At 47.8% G+C, this 16987-nt stretch overlaps 1 protein-coding gene across 1 annotated transcript in view; it reads right to left on the bottom strand.

The window, feature by feature from the left end:
- Window positions 1–2935: 2935 nt before the first annotated feature.
- CCDC149 (coiled-coil domain containing 149) overlaps window positions 2936–16987 on the bottom strand; it is a 156657-nt gene continuing 142605 nt past the window's right edge. The window contains exons 10-12 of the mRNA XM_006899280.1: window positions 15740–15816; window positions 9133–9249; window positions 2936–3378 (exon numbers count right to left, since the gene is read on the bottom strand). Coding sequence (XP_006899342.1) covers window positions 2936–3378; window positions 9133–9249; window positions 15740–15816 — 637 coding nt within the window. The remainder of the gene's footprint in view (window positions 3379–9132; window positions 9250–15739; window positions 15817–16987) is intronic.

Here is a 16987-nt window from a genome sequence, read left to right as displayed (position 1 = left end):
CAGAGAATGGGGGTGCGAGGCAGGAAGGTCACTCAGTGAGGAAACCGGGCAGAGAATGGGGGTGCGAGGCAGGAAGGTCACTCAGTGAGGAAACCTGGCAGAAAACAGGGGTGCGAGGCAGGTCGTCCCTGTGGAGGGGTCACAACAACAGGTGTAGGTCTCGAATAAACTTCCTATTATTATTCACTGTTCTCTTAATTCAGATTCACGTGTGCAGAGTAGAACCACTTACAGTGTTCTTGTGGATCACCAGGCCTTTCTGCTGAAGCACCTCTAAGGGGAGTTCAAATCACCAATCCGACGCTTGACTATTTGCACCACCCAAGGACTTTAAAAAACAAAAACAAAACCCACCCACCAAAAACCCTACCCAAACAAAACCCAATCATGTTGCCATCAAAATGGACTCGTGGCTGTCCTTCCGGTGGGTTCTGGGGACTCTGTTAAATGACGCACACGTTAGATTGCCAATTTGCTCCTGAGAAGCTGCTGGCAGAGCTGAACTGACTCAGCAGTGCAGCTCTCTGTGGGTTAGACCAGCTGAGCTATCCAAAGGCTGTTATTGTTGTTTTGTACCAACATGTCAGAACCAACTCCTAGTGGGTTTTCAGAGGCTGTAAATCACAGGGAGGAGAGCCTTCTCCCAAGCAGCAGCTGGTGGATTTGAACTGTGTTCTGTTGAGTTAGTTGGCAGTGCGGGCCCTGATCATTAAGCAACCAGAGCTCCCTGTCTAGAGACTAACTTCCTATTTTTAGGTGACTTTTCAGCCCCAGTCACCCTTGGGTGGAAGGGATGGGGTTCCCTCTCTTTGTAGCAGAGGTTCTCACAAAGAAGTGATTCTGTTCTAGGGGTGGTCAGAACATTGGGGATTTCCGATCTGGCCTCCCTGGAAAGATAAATGGAGTCCAGCTCAGAAACAAGAGCTGTCATTTGATGTCCATCAATTTTCTGCAGCACCAGAGGCTACCTTGAAAAGCTCACACTGACCCCAAAGGAAAGAGCCAAGTGGGGTGGGCCCTGCCCTGCCCTGCGGGCCCTGCCCTGCCCTGCCCCTCCTTTCCCACTTCTGGGTCAACACCAAGTCTACTGCATTGGCTCTGACTCATGGCGCCCCCAAGTGTGCCAGAGTAGAACTGTACCTCCTAGGGTTTGCAATTACTAGACCTTTCTTCTGAGCAACCTCTGTGTGGTCTCAAGCTTCCAACCTTCCAGCTAGCGGCTGAACGGTGTAACGCTTCCCCCACCCAGAGGACTGCCCTGGTCTCCTTATCTGCTGTAACACAGTTCTTTTGTGTTCCTGCCTCTCTCCCCTCTGGGCCATGAGCGGAGTCTTTTTGGGTCTGTCTTTGGAGATCCCACACCCAGCAGCCTTCAGTTTGTGTAGAATGTGCGAAGGGGAGTTGATTGGAAAATGGGATTGGCCCCAAGCAGTGACAGCTAGGCCAGAAAGGCCTGGGCATGAATCATGAGTTGAAAGTTGATGGGAACAGCATTTTTACATTCTTCCTCTCCTTTCCAGTCACCTAATGTCCTTATGAGGTACAGCTGATCCATTATCAGCTAATGGTAGGGGTAGAAGGTCATCCCGCTGTGCTTGGAATCTCAGTAACTCAGGGCCCCCCTGCACCACATCCAAGACCCACCGCCACTCCCATCTCATCTCGGACACAAAACACTCAACCACCATCCAGACTTCCCTTCTCCCCTCCCCAGTCACTCTCACTCAGCCCCTTCCAGTTGCTGCTATAACCCAAAGGGGGCCGCTTCTCTGGCAGTTCAAATCCACTGGCAGCTCTGCTAGGGAGCTCTGATGACCTAGTGGCAAGAAGCCGCACTGCAAACCCGAAGGTATGCAGTTCGAGGCCACTAGCTGCTCCACCGAAGAAGCAGATAGTCACATGGCAGCTGGCTGGCAAAGACTCGACCCTGCATCCTGGCCAGCGTGGCCTCCACCCAAGTTGGAGAATCTCCCCACAAATTCCTCTCCTGTGTGTTTGGGAAACTTCTCTCTCCTCCTGAGTGATTAACTGCCTCTGAAATCCTGCCCACAAGGTCAGCTATGGGTCTGTCCTGAGTCCAGGGTATACTATACAACAACAGCAGCTCAGATGGAGAAATCTGGGCAATCTCTCTTGGGATTTACATCCTCACGAGGTGAAGGTGAGCTCTGAGGAATTTCCCTCTCAGTGGCTCCGAGTTGGAATTTAAATAGCCAGGAGGTAGAGACTGACCGTGTTTCTCCAGCTGGTGGATCCAAGCTGCTGGACTTGAGCAGACTCTGAGTTAGCTTGTCAGCTCGCTCTGGCCTCAGCCGCCAGTTGCTCTAGCTCAATTAATTCTCCCAATTTCAGGCTGGAAAACTCAGCCTTGACAGTCAGCAAACAGGCCTCATCAGAGGCTGTGGATCTCAACCCAGACCCTTCTAAGGTGGCCTGGGACACTGACAGTGCACACGTGGGCCTGGGTCCTGGGGGGCCCTGAGACCATGAAGCTTAAGTCCCCCTGTTCCCATTCTGCTCCATCATCAGCGGGCTTGACAAATCACCCCCTCCGTTTAGAGTTCTTCCCATAATTTTGATCGACAACATTAAGCGCTAATAGAAAAACATCTTATCTCTAATAAAAATGCTGACAAGCAAAGACGGATGTGGAGACGCGGCCATATGGTGGAGGGGCGCGATTCCCAGGCCTCGCCAGGTTCAGGGCAGCGTGTGTCTGCAGCAGGAACGGATGACACAGGGAAGCTGGAGACCCCAATTTAATAAATCAAACTGCAAGGCTGTTGCAGGGCCTCCAGTCTGCAGCGGGACGCGGGGGCTTCTCCCTCTCAGGCTTGGAGGCGTGTTAGCGCTCCGTGGTGTTCTGAGGCCTCCCCACTGTCCTTTGAACCATCCACTTGTCATCATGTCCCCATCCCTCTTACCCTCTTCCCTTTCATGTTTTCGGGGCACTTCTCAGGCCTCCACCCTCTGGGGTCCCAGCGGCATCTTCTGGCCTGAGATCTTGAGGCGCTGGCTGGCTGGGCTCAGAGGAGGTGTCTGGGCAGGATTTGGGGTGCGCTCCCAGGGAGGCCAGGCCCTGCAAAGGTGGCCCGGGCTCATCCTGCTGACCCTTCTTGAGACCCTCCCTGCAGTCCCCTTCCAGTTCTGCGTCTGCCTGTTCCTTTGTCAGTCTCATTATTTCCCTTCGCAGCCTGTTTACTCCTTCTTCCTCGGAAGGTAACTGGGCTAATGAAGGATGAAAGTGCTCCAGCGGGCTCCCGGGGCTGGGGCTGGGATTTGCTGGGGGGTTGACAGCGAGCCTCCCAGCATCCTCAGGCGCTGTCAACACCTCGGCGGAGAAACACCTTTCATCTTGTTCCTGCTTCTGAACCGCCCCTGAAAACAGAGCAGGGGCAGCATCAAACTGCTGGCAAAAGTCAGCCCGCAGGGTCCCTTCCCTCCCAGCCCCCTGGCACAGCACTGGGCCTGGGAGAAAGCAAAACATGTCATTTCTCCCCACCCCCAGCTCTGTCCCCCCAGGTGCAGAGCAGACAGCATCAAGGTGAAGAGGAAAACCCCCTTCAGTGGTGATTACCAGGTTATTAGTGGAGGGAAAAAGACACATTTGGTTGGGCTGATAATTCATCCTTCTCCAGCACCTGTTATGTTTTGTTCCGTTCTCTAAGCGGGGCTCCTAGTACCCATGAAATATTTAAATCAAGGGCAAAGGTTTTGTTGGTGCTGCAGCCCAGAGAAGGAAGATTTGAGGCTCTTCAGGATTGCCAGGAGCTTCTGGCTGCCTCCTGGGTGAGAAGCAGAGAGAACAGGCTCCGCTGTTCTCCCGCACAGCTGCCTGGGGATTCAAACCTCTGACCTTTCAGTTAGCAGCTCGTCACATTACACACCATATCACCAGGGCTCCTTTATTTTCATACTAGCAGGTAGACACTTTGATAGTGGTTTTTTATGGGAGTTCAGTGAGCAGCTTCCCAGCCTAGGGTGGGAAATTTTCCTCAAAAGGAATAAATTATGCTACTTCCTGCAGTTGATTTTTTTTTTCACCAAGGTGAGATGAATAAACTCCCTCTCCAAATTATTCTTAGGAAATTATTTCCTCCGGGACACTTCATAGTATATTCTGGTCCTCTGAAAAAAAAAATTAATTAACCTTACCTGTAACAACTTGACCCCCATACTGTGGTAGTGTTTTAACTGTGGGTCACGTTAATCTCCTGTTTCTCAATGTACATCTAAGTGAACCCCCAAAATGAAACATATCACCATCGAGTCAATGCAGATATATGCAAAGCAGAGTGGTGCTAGGGTTTCCAAAGCTGTACACCTTCATGGACACAGACTGTTTCTTTCATCACCGCCCCCCATGGAGTATTTATGGGATTGAACTGGTGTTCTTTTGGTTAGGGGCCAAATGCTCTGACCACTCTACGACCAGGGCTTCTGCATCTATGTGAAAGTAGTTTGAATTATGCTGGGACTATTACCTTGTGCCTATTTTTTTTTTTTATATGACCCATGTCCACAATGAACATTCTTGGCACCAGCAACCAGGAAACTAAAAGACGTATTGCAATGGGAAAGTCTGCTGTAAGAGACCACTCTAAAGTACTGAAGAGCAACGACGTCAGTCTAGAGACTAAGGTGCACCTGATCCAAGCCATAGTCTCCACAATTACTTGCGAGGCATCAGAGACCTGGACAACGACTAAGGATGACAGAAGAAGAATCAATGCCTTTGAGTTGTGATGCTGGAGATCTTTGAAGAAACTGTAGACCGCAAGAACAAATAGGTCTGTCTTGGAGAGGGTGAAACCAAGTTTCTCCTTGGAGGCTAGGATTTTGAAGCTCTATCTTACATACTTAGGGCATGTGGCCAGGAGAGACCAGTCCTTGGAGAAGGACATCATGCTCACAAGGGTGCTGGAACACTGCAGGAGAGGAAGACCCTGAATGGGAGGGATTGATACAGTAATTAGGACAATAGGGATAGGTGTATAGGAATCCATGAGACTGGCTCAGGATAGTGCAGGCTTCAGAGCTGCTGTACAGCTGGTTGCTATGAGTTTCAGGCAAATAGATGGCACGTAACAACAACAAACAGAGCTCCTGAAAAATGTATACTCAAGTCATTATCAAGAGGTAAAAAAGGGGTTACTGGCGAGGCCACAGTCACTGAGCTCTAACCAGGACCTGGGGCTACTTGCTGTGGGTTCAAAATTTTCCTTCTACCCATGATTTTTGAACATTGGGTAAACTTGTCTGCAGTGGGAGCTTTCTTTTGCTCTTGACAGTAGACAAAGATGATTGCCATTTCCGTAAAAGATTGCTGAATCAGCCAATTGGAAGGAAAACAGAATTACAAATAGTAGTAATTATTCTGTGTTATTTTAGCAAACAGAGAATTATTAGCATTATTAATCATTATTATTATTAATAACAATGTACATATTGATATGAACAATGACAAGGCACAAATGATTAACACAAATGCATCATGACACCAACAGTGTAGAGGAAAAAAATATTTCCTCCAGAAGACTAAGAAACAGCAGCTCTTTGTGGAAAAGATTACTAGTTTCCTAAAAATGTTATTCCTTCCACCTCTACCACCACCAACCCTAACGCTCTTCTTCCTTTGTTAACTGGTATCTGGTGGGCTTTTTTCCATGGAGTATGAGCTGCTTTCATTGGAATTCATCAGAGGCACCATGGAGATGAGGCCATCCTGGACGCTGACAGTCACAACATAAATGTGTCCTTGCTACCATTCAGCGCTGGCAAAGGACAGAGTGGGGACAATGAGTGTAAATGATGGAAGTCTGGAAACTCTCCTTTTAAATCAGGCCATAGCTTAGGTGAGCCCTGTGGAAATCAAGCCAGGCTTCTGCTCTACGGCACGTTAGCAGGTCCAGGCTTGAGCCTAGGTCAGTGAGGGTGGGTGATCAGGGACCTCAGACGCCCCTGTGGATCTAGGTGTTGGTGTGGGACGCCCATCAGTTAGTTTGCATTTTAACTGCACAGTGGGCCAGGCCATGTTATGGGTCAGCCTTTGCAAATGGTCACAGGACAGCTGGCTGGTAAGACTCAACCATGCTTCCTGGACTGTACAGAATCCGCCAGAGTCGGAGGATCCCCCCAGGAATTCCTCTCATACATGTTTGGGAAACTTTTCTTTTGCAAGCTCAGATATATTATGGCTTCTACTCATATCACTCTACGGGATACAAGGTTGTTGTTAGGTATGTTGAGTTGCATAGTGAAACTATGAACAACAGATGTGAACCCTGTCCTATTCTGTGCCATTCTCACCTCCTGACACACTAGGACCCACTGCAGCAGTTACCGTGTCAATCCACCTGGTTGAGAGTCTTTCTCTCCTTCAACAACCCTCTACTTTTCCGAACACCGTGTCCCTCTCCAAGGACTAGCCTCTCCTAGCAACATGCCCCAAGTACGTGAGGTGAAGCCTCATCATCTTTGCATCCAGAGAGCACTCTGGCTACACTCTCTCAAAGACATATTTGTTTTTTTGTCAGTCCATGGGTTGTTCAGCACTCTTCTCCAACACCACAGCTCAAAGGCATCAATTCTTGTGCATTTGTGCTACAAGAAGTACTTGAATGGACCTCAAGACATAGTTCTTGGAAGATGCCCAAGAATGAGGCTCTATTTATCTGTTTAAAGACAACTCATCCTTCTCCTGTGGAGCAGCTGATGGATTCTAATCACTTGCTGTTGGGTTGAGAAAACAACTCCTTAGCACTAGACCACTATCATTCTGCATAGATCACACAAATGTGTCCATTCCAACTGGGATCATTTCCCCCACTGGAAAGGTAAAAAGGTATGTGGATGATTCCTTTTTGGATCCATTTGGCTGATTTCCAACTGAAAGTTAAACCAAAAGTTTTAATTTGTTTGGAATTTATAGTGAGGATGATGGGTAAATAGATTTTTTGACCAAAAGAAATGCCGCTGTTGATGTTAGGGGCCATTGAGTCAACTACGCTCATACTGACCCTATGAACAATATGAGTCTTTTCAGTCCACTTGAAGGAGGGAAGTCCACCATCATATGGCAGTAGGTTTATGACAGCAGAGAAGCTCTTAGTCTCCCCTGTCCAATGACTCAGCTCTGCTATTACCTTCTAGCTGTGCAGATGCCTGGGGAAACCTCCTTGCGCCCAGCTTAGGTCACAGACCCACCCATCTGACCAAAGACTTGGAATTCAATACCATCAGCTGGTTGCTTTAATTGGTAAGCTATGTGGTGGTTTCTTGTGCAAAGATAGTCAACTTATCCAGCTGGTCAGTCCAGTATGATAGACGCAGATAATCAGAAGCTACCTAAAGAGACTCTGAGTGGGAGAAAAGTGGAGCATTTGGGATTTTTGTTTAGGACAAAAACCAGCTTTTGAGCAGGATGCAGATAGTACTTTATCCCACAACAGAAGGACAAAGGTAGAATAAAGCAGGGGGTGTCCAAGAGGCAAGAATCAAGAGGGGACCCTGTCAACAAGGTAAGGAGGAACTGAGCCATGCTAGTGGTGATAGTAAGAGATGCAAAAAACCCCACCCTCTCTGAACAGAGTTTAACCCCAGACCCAATGTAACAAGCCGGGGAAAGTCTATAATTGTCAAGGACTCCAATATTTCAAGTCTAGGTAGCTGAGATGCAGACCAAATAAGAAAAAGCGAGGGAGAATACAAGGAGAAGAGGGTAACTATTATGGATATCCACAGAATATCCATCAGCTCCAGAACCCTGGAGGGAAAAGCTATTTCGAGAATATTTGGATAGAGATGGTTGAATGCATGATCCTGAGCAAAAAAGAAAATGTACACGTCCAAGTAATTAACTTCACTCACACCTTGAGTGTAATAGTTCTAGACTGTTGCCTAACAAATGACCTCAAACCCTAGCAACGTATGACTCAGTACTCCGGGGGTGGTGGGGTGGTGGTGGGGGTGGTTTGGTTGGGTGGTTTGGACCCAGTGTCTCTCTCTGGCATGATTGCCATCAAGACGTGGGCCGGGCGTGTCATCACCTGCAGGCTTTAGTGGTATGGGTGGACGTCTCCAGATTAATTCATTCAGATAGTAGATGGCAGGAGGTCTCAGCACCACACCACATGAAGAGCATGACGAGCTGTCTGGGTATCTTCATGACACACCCGATGGCTTCCTCACAAACAGACAATTCAACAGCAAAGGAAGACAAAGTCCTCTACGATCTAGCCTCGAAAGGTACACCTCTTGTGGTGAGGTGCTGTTGAGTTTACCATGACTCATCTTTACCCTCTATGAGGTGGATTGATTCAGTCACTGGGGTAATCAGGGTGGGTGTGTCAGAGGCAGTGCGACTGGCACAGGATAAGAGCAGAGTTTAGGACTGTTGTACATAGGGTCGCTATGAGTAGCAAATGACTCGACGGCACACAACAACAACAACAACAACAGTATCTTTGCAAGGTGCATACCATTCTTTATATTAGTCACAAAGACTAACCTGATTCAGCGTGGGAAGGGACCACACAAGGGTATGAAAAGTGGGAGAGGAAGACCACTGGTAGGCAACCTGGAAACAGGCTACCACACTGAAGGTGGATGGAGAAGACAGTGAAACTTTGAAAGATGTGAACGGTGGTTTTGTCAGGGGAATAAGACCTCCAGAGAAGGAATCTGGCTTTCACATTTGTTGACTCATCTGGCACCTTAAGGAGACTTTCAATCTCTTTCAAAACACCCTGCTTGGCAATGGAGAAATTCTGAGTCACAGAACAGTTACTGCATGCCTGGCAGTGTGACACCCTTTCATGGAAACTGGGCTATCATTTTATAAGCAGGGGCAAGGAAGTGTAAGGCCAAGTTTTTACTGGTGGTAAAATGAGGGTCAGGTATCTGTACCCAGTATTGTCTGACTTATGAGCCTTCACTGTTCATCACATCTTATGCCAAGAACATGCTTCCTTGTGCTGGAATTTCAAGCAAGCCATAGCCATGTAAGCATCAAGAGGAAAGGTGAGGGATTGCCCCAGAAGCTCCAGGAAGGGGAAGGGCCAGGTCCCCCCGGGCCCCTACTGTGTGTCCAGCACGTGGTAGGCAAAGAAGAAGAAATGGAGGTGTGCTTACCATCCTTGGGACTCACTGAGTTCTCGGTGGGCTGCTCAGTGAGTTTCGTCAGTGGAGACCTCGACTTCTGGATGGCGGGCAGAGTGGGGTCACTGAACAGTATGGTGTCCTTGCCTCCTGTCATGGAAGAGGGAAAATGGACATAACACGTCATCTGTGGAGTTGTGGCTACATTTCCTACCACACAATTCACTTGGGCTTGAGTCCACAATGTGCTTCTTCACACTGAGTGGGCCCTCTCTCTCTAGTGTGTAAATGAAGCAAGGAGGATCCAAGCCTGGCTGACTCCTTTCTGAGAGTCCTGCTGCGATATGGTTGCCTGCAAATGTCACCAGTAAAGGGTGACCCTAGCATGCTGGCCTGGACAAGACGTGGTTTCAATCAGAGATAATGACAACAGTTAACAACAGCAGACTGGCTGGCAGTGTGGACTCTGAAACCACACTGGAGTGACTGTGCTCTGGTCTCCACCACTTGCTGGTTGAACTGCTGTTGTTGTTGTTGTTATCGATTGCCATCCTGTCAAGCACAACTCACAGCAACCCTGTGAACAAAAGGCCTGAAGCCTTTCTATGACTATCATCATCTATCAAAGTTCATAGAGTTTCCAGAAGCATGTGGTTTAGGAAGTGGATGCTGCTCGGCTTCCTGCTGGCAGAGTAACCCTGGGCAAATTGCTTAGTCTCTCTAGGACTCAGATTTCTCATCTGTCAAATGGAGAAGAATAACATCACCTATTTTAAGAGGTGGTTGTTCAGGGTGAAATGCATTGAATCACTTCACTTAGACTACTTGGCACTCAGTAATTGCCACTCTTTGAAACCACAACTTCATAGTTTAAATAGCATTGGGATAGATACTCTAGCTGATTGAATTCAAGTTAATCATTCCGACTAAATAACAATGCTGTTACAAGGTGGGCAGGGTCGGGTGTCCCAAATCATCACAGTTAAAACTTCCAGGTAGGACATGATCTCATGCTAATACTATGAGCTTCCTAAGAGGACAACAGAAAGCTAGTGCAGAGATAGGAGAGAGGAAAATTCAGTGAGGTTCACCTTGGAGGCCATGACATGTTTTGGAGGTGGGAAGGAGAGAAGTGTGGTGCTGACACATGCGAATCACAAGCACAGACACAGAGACAAAAAACACAGAGACATGAAGTGAAGCTGTCTCAACTGATCAAGAGAGTCAAGCAGGCAGGATTTGGCCACAGATTTTGGCCCGTGGCTTCAAAGACTGTCTTGGTGGGGAGTGCCATGCCAGTAACAAAAGCTCCAGAGAACCATGGCCTCAACTGTGGTCCAGTCTTGCTGTCTGACTTTTTTCTAAACTTGCACGCAGCCAAACTACTAAATGTCTCTGGAGCTCTGACTGCTGCTGTCAGATGCCATGGAGTTGGCTCCAATATGGCGGGCTCACATACAAGTGACAAGGTGTTGCCTGGTCTCAGACCCTTTATTTATTGCAAATTAAATGGCTTTGATCTATAGAGGGTTGGGGTAGGTGGGTGGGGGGATGCTGAATTTTGGAAGTAAACTGCCAGGCCTTTCTCCCTACTCAGCTAGATCCTGGATGCTCCACTGAAACTGGGTCAGCATCATAGCAACACCCAAGCCTTCACTGACTGACAGACTGTGCATGAAGGTGCCGGCTGGGAATCTAACCTGGATCTCCCGCATGGAAGGCAAGAACCCGACCACCAAGCCACCACTGCCCTCTAGGGCTCTGGTCAGAGGCTCCAACCCTCTGTGCTTCAGGTTCACCAGCACACAACATGGTATCTGTTCTGTGTAGTTCTCATTCCTTGAAGACCCAGGTGAACCTGGCATCGTCGTGCTTCTTGGCCACTTCTGTTAGTTTATATTACTGTCTTCCCATGGAGCCATGTCTTATTAATGCTGATTTCCCAGACTTTAGCAAAGAGCTTGGCAAATGGTATGTGCTCCATAAATAGCTGAGGAACGTCTTAACAAAAGGCTAATGCCTCCTTGGGAATCGTGACATCTTGGAGGACCACAGTGCTTGCCGCTGCCTCAGGCAGATGGAGCATGTTATTAATGGGTGTTACTGTTCTTGTCAGGTACAGCTGAAGAGATGTATGACTTATGGTGTCCCACGTGACTAAGCAGAGAGAACTACCATACTGGGTTTCCTAGGCTGGGATGTTTACGGAAACAGAGTCTTTTCTCTTTCCAAAAAACAGGCGTTTCCCCCCCCCCCCCATGGAGCCACTGAGAGGGTTCAAACAACCAACCTTTAGTTACCAGGTAAGGACTTAACTGTTGCATCCCTCAAGCTTAAAAACACCAACAGGTGGTGGCCATGCATGAGATGCATTGCCCAAAAGTCTGACCAAGAGTCTAACCTGGGTCTCCTGCATAAAAGGCAAACATTCTACCACTAAGCCATCTCTAAGTCTCTGATTAGGGGCCCTAAACTTGCATGTTTCAGGTTCAGCAGAGCACAAGATGGTGTCTGTGTTGAGGTAATCAACTCCTTCCTTAAAGAATCAAGAGAGCCATACATACAGCTCCTCCACTGGGCGTCTAAACAGCAAGCTCAGCACCCCGATTTCTCTGCTACTGTGGGTCAACTCAGGAGAGCAGAAACCTGGCCGAGCCAGCCCTGCAGTTCTGTGCAGCACAGCTGTTGCTCATGTTGGGAAAACTCCAGAAACCTTCCAGGCTACATACAGTCTAGGAAGTCAGTGCTCAAATGTTACCAACACGTGGCTGGGTTGGCTCATCGGAGGAGGCTCTGGGATGGTTAATCTAGCCTTGGCTAGGCTAGGCGATTGGGGTTCAATGTTGGGTTGAACACTTTGTCTAGGTGTTGCTCTGAAGGTGTTTATATGTGATTAGCATTGTGATGTGTTGGCTTAAGTGAGCGAATCATCCTCCATTAATTAGACCTCATCCAATCACTTGAAAGCTTCATGAGCAATAATGGCAGTGTTCTGGGGAAGACAGAGCCTGTTTCAAGAACGGAAATAAACAAGCTGAAGCTTTCAGTCTGTCTGTCACCAAACCTAAGACATTTTGGGTTTTCTAGCTTCCACAATTGTTGTTATGTGCCATCAAATTGGCCACAACTCATAACGACCCTCTGTACAACAGCTCTGAAGTCTGCCCTATTCTGAGCCAGGTTCTCTGATGCCAATACACTTAATTCCATCATCTCAGTTACTGTGTCAATCTATGAGCCAATTCTATAAAAGAAATATCTCTCTTTCTCTCTCTCTGTGTGTGTGAGCCTTGGAAGACAGGCCTGGTCATCTACTTCCAAAAGCCCACAGCCTTGAACACCCTATGGAACATTTCCACTGTGAGCACACAATCACCAAGAGTTGGTTTCAGTTTGATGACAACTAACAACAGTTCGTCAGACTGCGGTGGCTTGTGTGTTGCTGGGATGCTAGAAGCTATGTAATCAGCATTTCAAATACCAGCAGGGTCACTCACAGTGGACAGCTTTCAGCCTGCTATCAGGAGGGACCGGTCCCCAGAGACGGACATTGTCATCAGAGAGGAAGACCCTCGATGAGGTGGTTTCACACAGTGTAGCTGTAACAGTGGGCATGGGCAGAGCAGAGATTGTGAGGAGGGCAGAGGACCATGCGGGATCGGACAGGGGTCTGTCCTGCTGTACACGGGGTCCCTACGAACTGAAGCCAACTTGATGGCATCTGACAACAACACTCTTAACAGAAGCAAACATCCCACTCTTCTGTGGTGCTGCTGGGTAGGTTTGATCTGCCAAACTTTAGGTCAGTAGATGAGTACAAGCTATGTACGATAACCAGGGGCCTTACTGGGCTCCCATGTTGAGGAGGCAGGGAGGAAGAGGAGGAAGAGGAAGAACAATAATACATGTTTCCTCTTACTCTCCATGCAGCAGGTTCAATGGCGTTCAGAGAAGTGTTGAGCACGTGGGAGGGACTGATCTGATTTACACGGGAAGTGTCCCCATCCCTGTTCACTCCCACCTCGGCTTGAACGTATCATTGATGTTGCTTCATTCTAACATTCCCCATCACAGCACATCAACTACGTGACGTGGGGAATTGCCACCCCTTCTCCTGTCCTCCCACTTTGCACCCTGTGAAGGCCAGGAATTGGAACAAACGTGGCTGAGGCATAAAATCTATCCGATCTCATCCCTCAAAGCCAGTGTCCCCCATGAATATTTGCTTTGCACTAATTGAATTCTCCATTTGACTTGACCGTGCTCATCAGAAAAGCTCAAGGATACAGGGATAATGCGTGCCCATGTGTTTGCATGCAGGGATGAATGATGTCGGCACACTGCTGAACAGAGCCACGAGAAGATATTGCAAACAGAACGTACTCCCAAATCCCACTGATACATTGTAGCTCAGGCCTTCGGGCAGCAAAAAAGAGAGGAAAGAGAAGTCTTATTGTGTAACCGCCATGCAATGGCTCACCTAGACGGATCTAGGAAACTCTCAGCATTCACACACTTCCTCAATGTCTGTATTTTTATTTGAACCCCAACCCTGCTGGCAAATCAATCCTGATTCAGAGCAACCCCCCAAGACAATGTAGAACTGCCTTGCAGGATTTCAAGTCTCTCCATTTCTCCAGAAGTAGACTGTCTTAGCTTTCTGCAGCTGATGTTTCAGGTAAAGCAGCTGCGTGCGTCAACCGCTGTGCTCACATACATCTTACATAACTCACAACATCAAGCAGTTCCCGACTCATGGTGGGCCCAGAGAAGGGAGGAGGACTGCCTACTAAGTTTCTGAGGCTGTAAATCTTACTGGGAGCCTGTTGTTGTGTATTGTAGGGTGGGGTCTGACCCATAGCTGACCTTCTGGTGGGTTTTCAGAGGCTGTTAATCGTATCAAAGGAGATTGTCCAACCTTTGCCCCTGCCCCGGAGAAGCTAGTGGCCTCGAACCACGTGCTTTTAGGACTGCAGTGCAGCTTCTTGCCACTAGGCCACTGGAGCTCCCTTATGGAAGGCTACTGCTCATCTTTCTCCTGTGCAGCAAAAGGTGGTTTGGAACTGCGGACCTTTTGTTTAGCATTTCAACATTTAATCCACCATGCTACTGGAGTTGTAACTCTCATTACCAACTGTATCAGAACCTCCTCACAGCGGACCGTCCAGGGGTTTTCTGAGACTATAAACTGTGTATGAGGAGACTGCTATCTTTCTTTCAAAGTGTGGCCAGTGGATTCGAACCACCAGAGAGCCACAATGTTCGCGTTAGCATTACGACTTTCTATGGACTCTGCCACCAGGGCTCCCTACCAGGGCATGAGTTACAGAAAGAAAACACAGAGAAATCCCACTGAGTCAAGTTTGAGGGGAAACTCCCAAACACAGCTCTAGTGAAAACCAGAGAAATGGCCACTTGGCTGCAGAATGAAGAGGCTGGCTTGTGTGGAAATCAATAGCAATAAAAGAAAGGCTTTCATGTGCAGATAAGGCTCTGCAAAGTGGCTCTCTGGAATCCCCAGGACAGACACTCGCCACTGATTGGTTCTGTGGTGTCTTTTGACATGAAGTTCAAGGCAGGCGAGTTGCCAACTGCAAATTCCAAACCGTGACACGCACTGAAGGCGGCCATTCAGAGCCCCGTGCAGCAGGCCTGGTGTCCGCTGTCCACCTCCTGGTGGCAATTTCCATTCATCACGCCTTCCAGGGGAGCAGGCGCGCTGACTCCAGGGGAGAGGAGACTGGCTTGTGCAGAAAGGTTAAGTAACTAAAAATATATGTACAGGGCTGCTCCCGGGGAAAGGGGAGGGGGTGGAAAATGATAAATATAAGTTTCTGAAAAGTGTATGAGACAAAAGCAAGAGCTGACAGTGGTCTCACGAAAGGGGGTATTTTACCAAGACAAACGCGATAAATATAGCTAATTAAAGCCAAACAACAGATTTGCCCCCGCACCACAGTGGAAGGAAAACCTCCACAGGATATTTTGATTTTTTTCTAAATGGGAAAGAAAGGAGAAACAGGTAGCCGAATTGAACAGGTACAGTGGGTAGTGTGGGAACTGAATTTGCAAAATGTGAACAACACACACATTTGTTTTGTCCTGACAGTTAACATGTTGCTGAAAATGACGGCTATAGCCGTCCTGCACATTTTAATTAATTTTCACTTCCAAACATATGACTGACACTCAATTTCATATGGCAGTCATAAACAATTGAAAAAAAATGTGTTTCTAAGCACAGTTGTCACCTTTAAGGTGTGTGGCAACGTGTTAAAATGGGCAAATCTATATTCATTGCTGGCAATGATGGCTAAACAGAGCAAATATTTATAATGTGGATTGAGGAAAAAGAAAGGAAACAACATGCTACATTCACAAAAGGTTTTTTTTAAAAAAATTATTACATAGACACATACAAGGAAAATTCCCAAATTTACGTTAACAGGGAATCACTGTTCTACGAGGAGGAGTGTGCGTACTGACTTTCCTGCTTTATCCCAGAAGTCTGAAGTGCTTGTAGGTTTCTCAGAGATTTTAAAAATCTTCCAATAAAAGGACATTGAAAAGGCAGGAACTGCTGGTCATACTACGTGGGAGCTGGCATTACAGAAAACAGTGTTTCTGAAGTTTTGCTTACCCGGAAGACTCCACAAACCAGAAACTTCCAGAGTTCTTAATTTTTTCTCCAGTTCAGCGACCCGGTTCCCGAGGATCCTGGGGAGGGGAGGAAACACCAGCAGGTTAGTGGGGTCCTGTACACTCTCAGGGTTGTGGAAGAGCTCTCCCTGTGTGTGCCCTGCTGTTACAGGAGGCTGTCAAGTTGATTCTGCCTCAGTGATTAGGATTAGGGTTAGGGGTAAGGTTAGGGTTAAGGTTAAGGTTAAGGTTAGGGTTAGGGTTAGGGTTAGGGTTAGGGTTAGATTAGGGTTAGCGTTAGGTTAGGGTTAGGGTTAGGGTACAGGGGAGAACTTCATTGAGTTTTCTTGGCTGTAATCTTTATGGAAAGGAGTCCTGGTGGTACATTAACTTAGTGCTGAGCTTCTGACTCTGATCTCATAAAGACTGCAGTCTCGGAAGGTCTGGCGGCCATTCTGCTCTGTCTGACTGAGATGTTCTGAGTCCAGCAGCACACACTATCACCATGGGCCCGTCTCTAGAGAAAACATCATGCTGGCAGGGTAGAGGTCAGCAGAAAAGACCCTTAACAAGAAGGCTTGTTGGAATAATTGCAACAAGGGGCTCAGACACAGCAAGGATTGCGGGGACGACGAAGGACTTGGCATGTTTTGTTCTACTGTACATAGAATTGCTAGCAGTCAGAACGTATTTGACAGCACCCTAGTCGCCTCGTGGTAAGAAGCTGCAGTGCAATCCTCAAAGCATGTGGTTTATGTCCACGCGCTCGATGGGGAAAAGATAGGCAATCTCTTTGGCAAACTCTTCCTGTGTAATTTAATGCCTCTGAAAACCTGCTGGAGGGTCAGCTGTGGGTCAGTTCTGACTTGAAGGCAAACAACAACAGTGACCTTTAAAGGAAAACTGACTTAAAAACACAGGCAGAGATCTTAGCCATTATGAAAACAGACAGCCTCATTTTCTCCCACAGAGCCCGCGTGTAGACTTGAACCCACAACCTTTAGTTCAGTAGCTTTGTACTTAATTATTGCACCACCAGGACTCCTTCAGAGTCTCGGAATCCTGGTGGAATCAGAATTGACTTGGCAGCAGTGAGTGAAGGAGTGATGGTTAGTAGTGGGTTACCTCCTGGGCTGTTAACTCAAAGGTGGATGGTGTGAATCTCTGCTCCCATATGGTCTACAGCCTCAGAAACTCAATGGAGGGTCATCAACAGCTAGGGTTGATGGTGTGGTTTAGAGTATGAGGG

This window comes from Elephantulus edwardii, unplaced genomic scaffold, assembly GCF_000299155.1.
Source record: "Elephantulus edwardii isolate Elephantulus edwardi_28Jun2011 unplaced genomic scaffold, EleEdw1.0 scaffold00251, whole genome shotgun sequence".
NCBI lineage: Eukaryota > Metazoa > Chordata > Mammalia > Macroscelidea > Macroscelididae > Elephantulus > Elephantulus edwardii.
The sequence above is the reverse complement of the archived record's forward strand: the minus strand, read 5'-3'. Positions and strand labels throughout refer to the sequence as shown.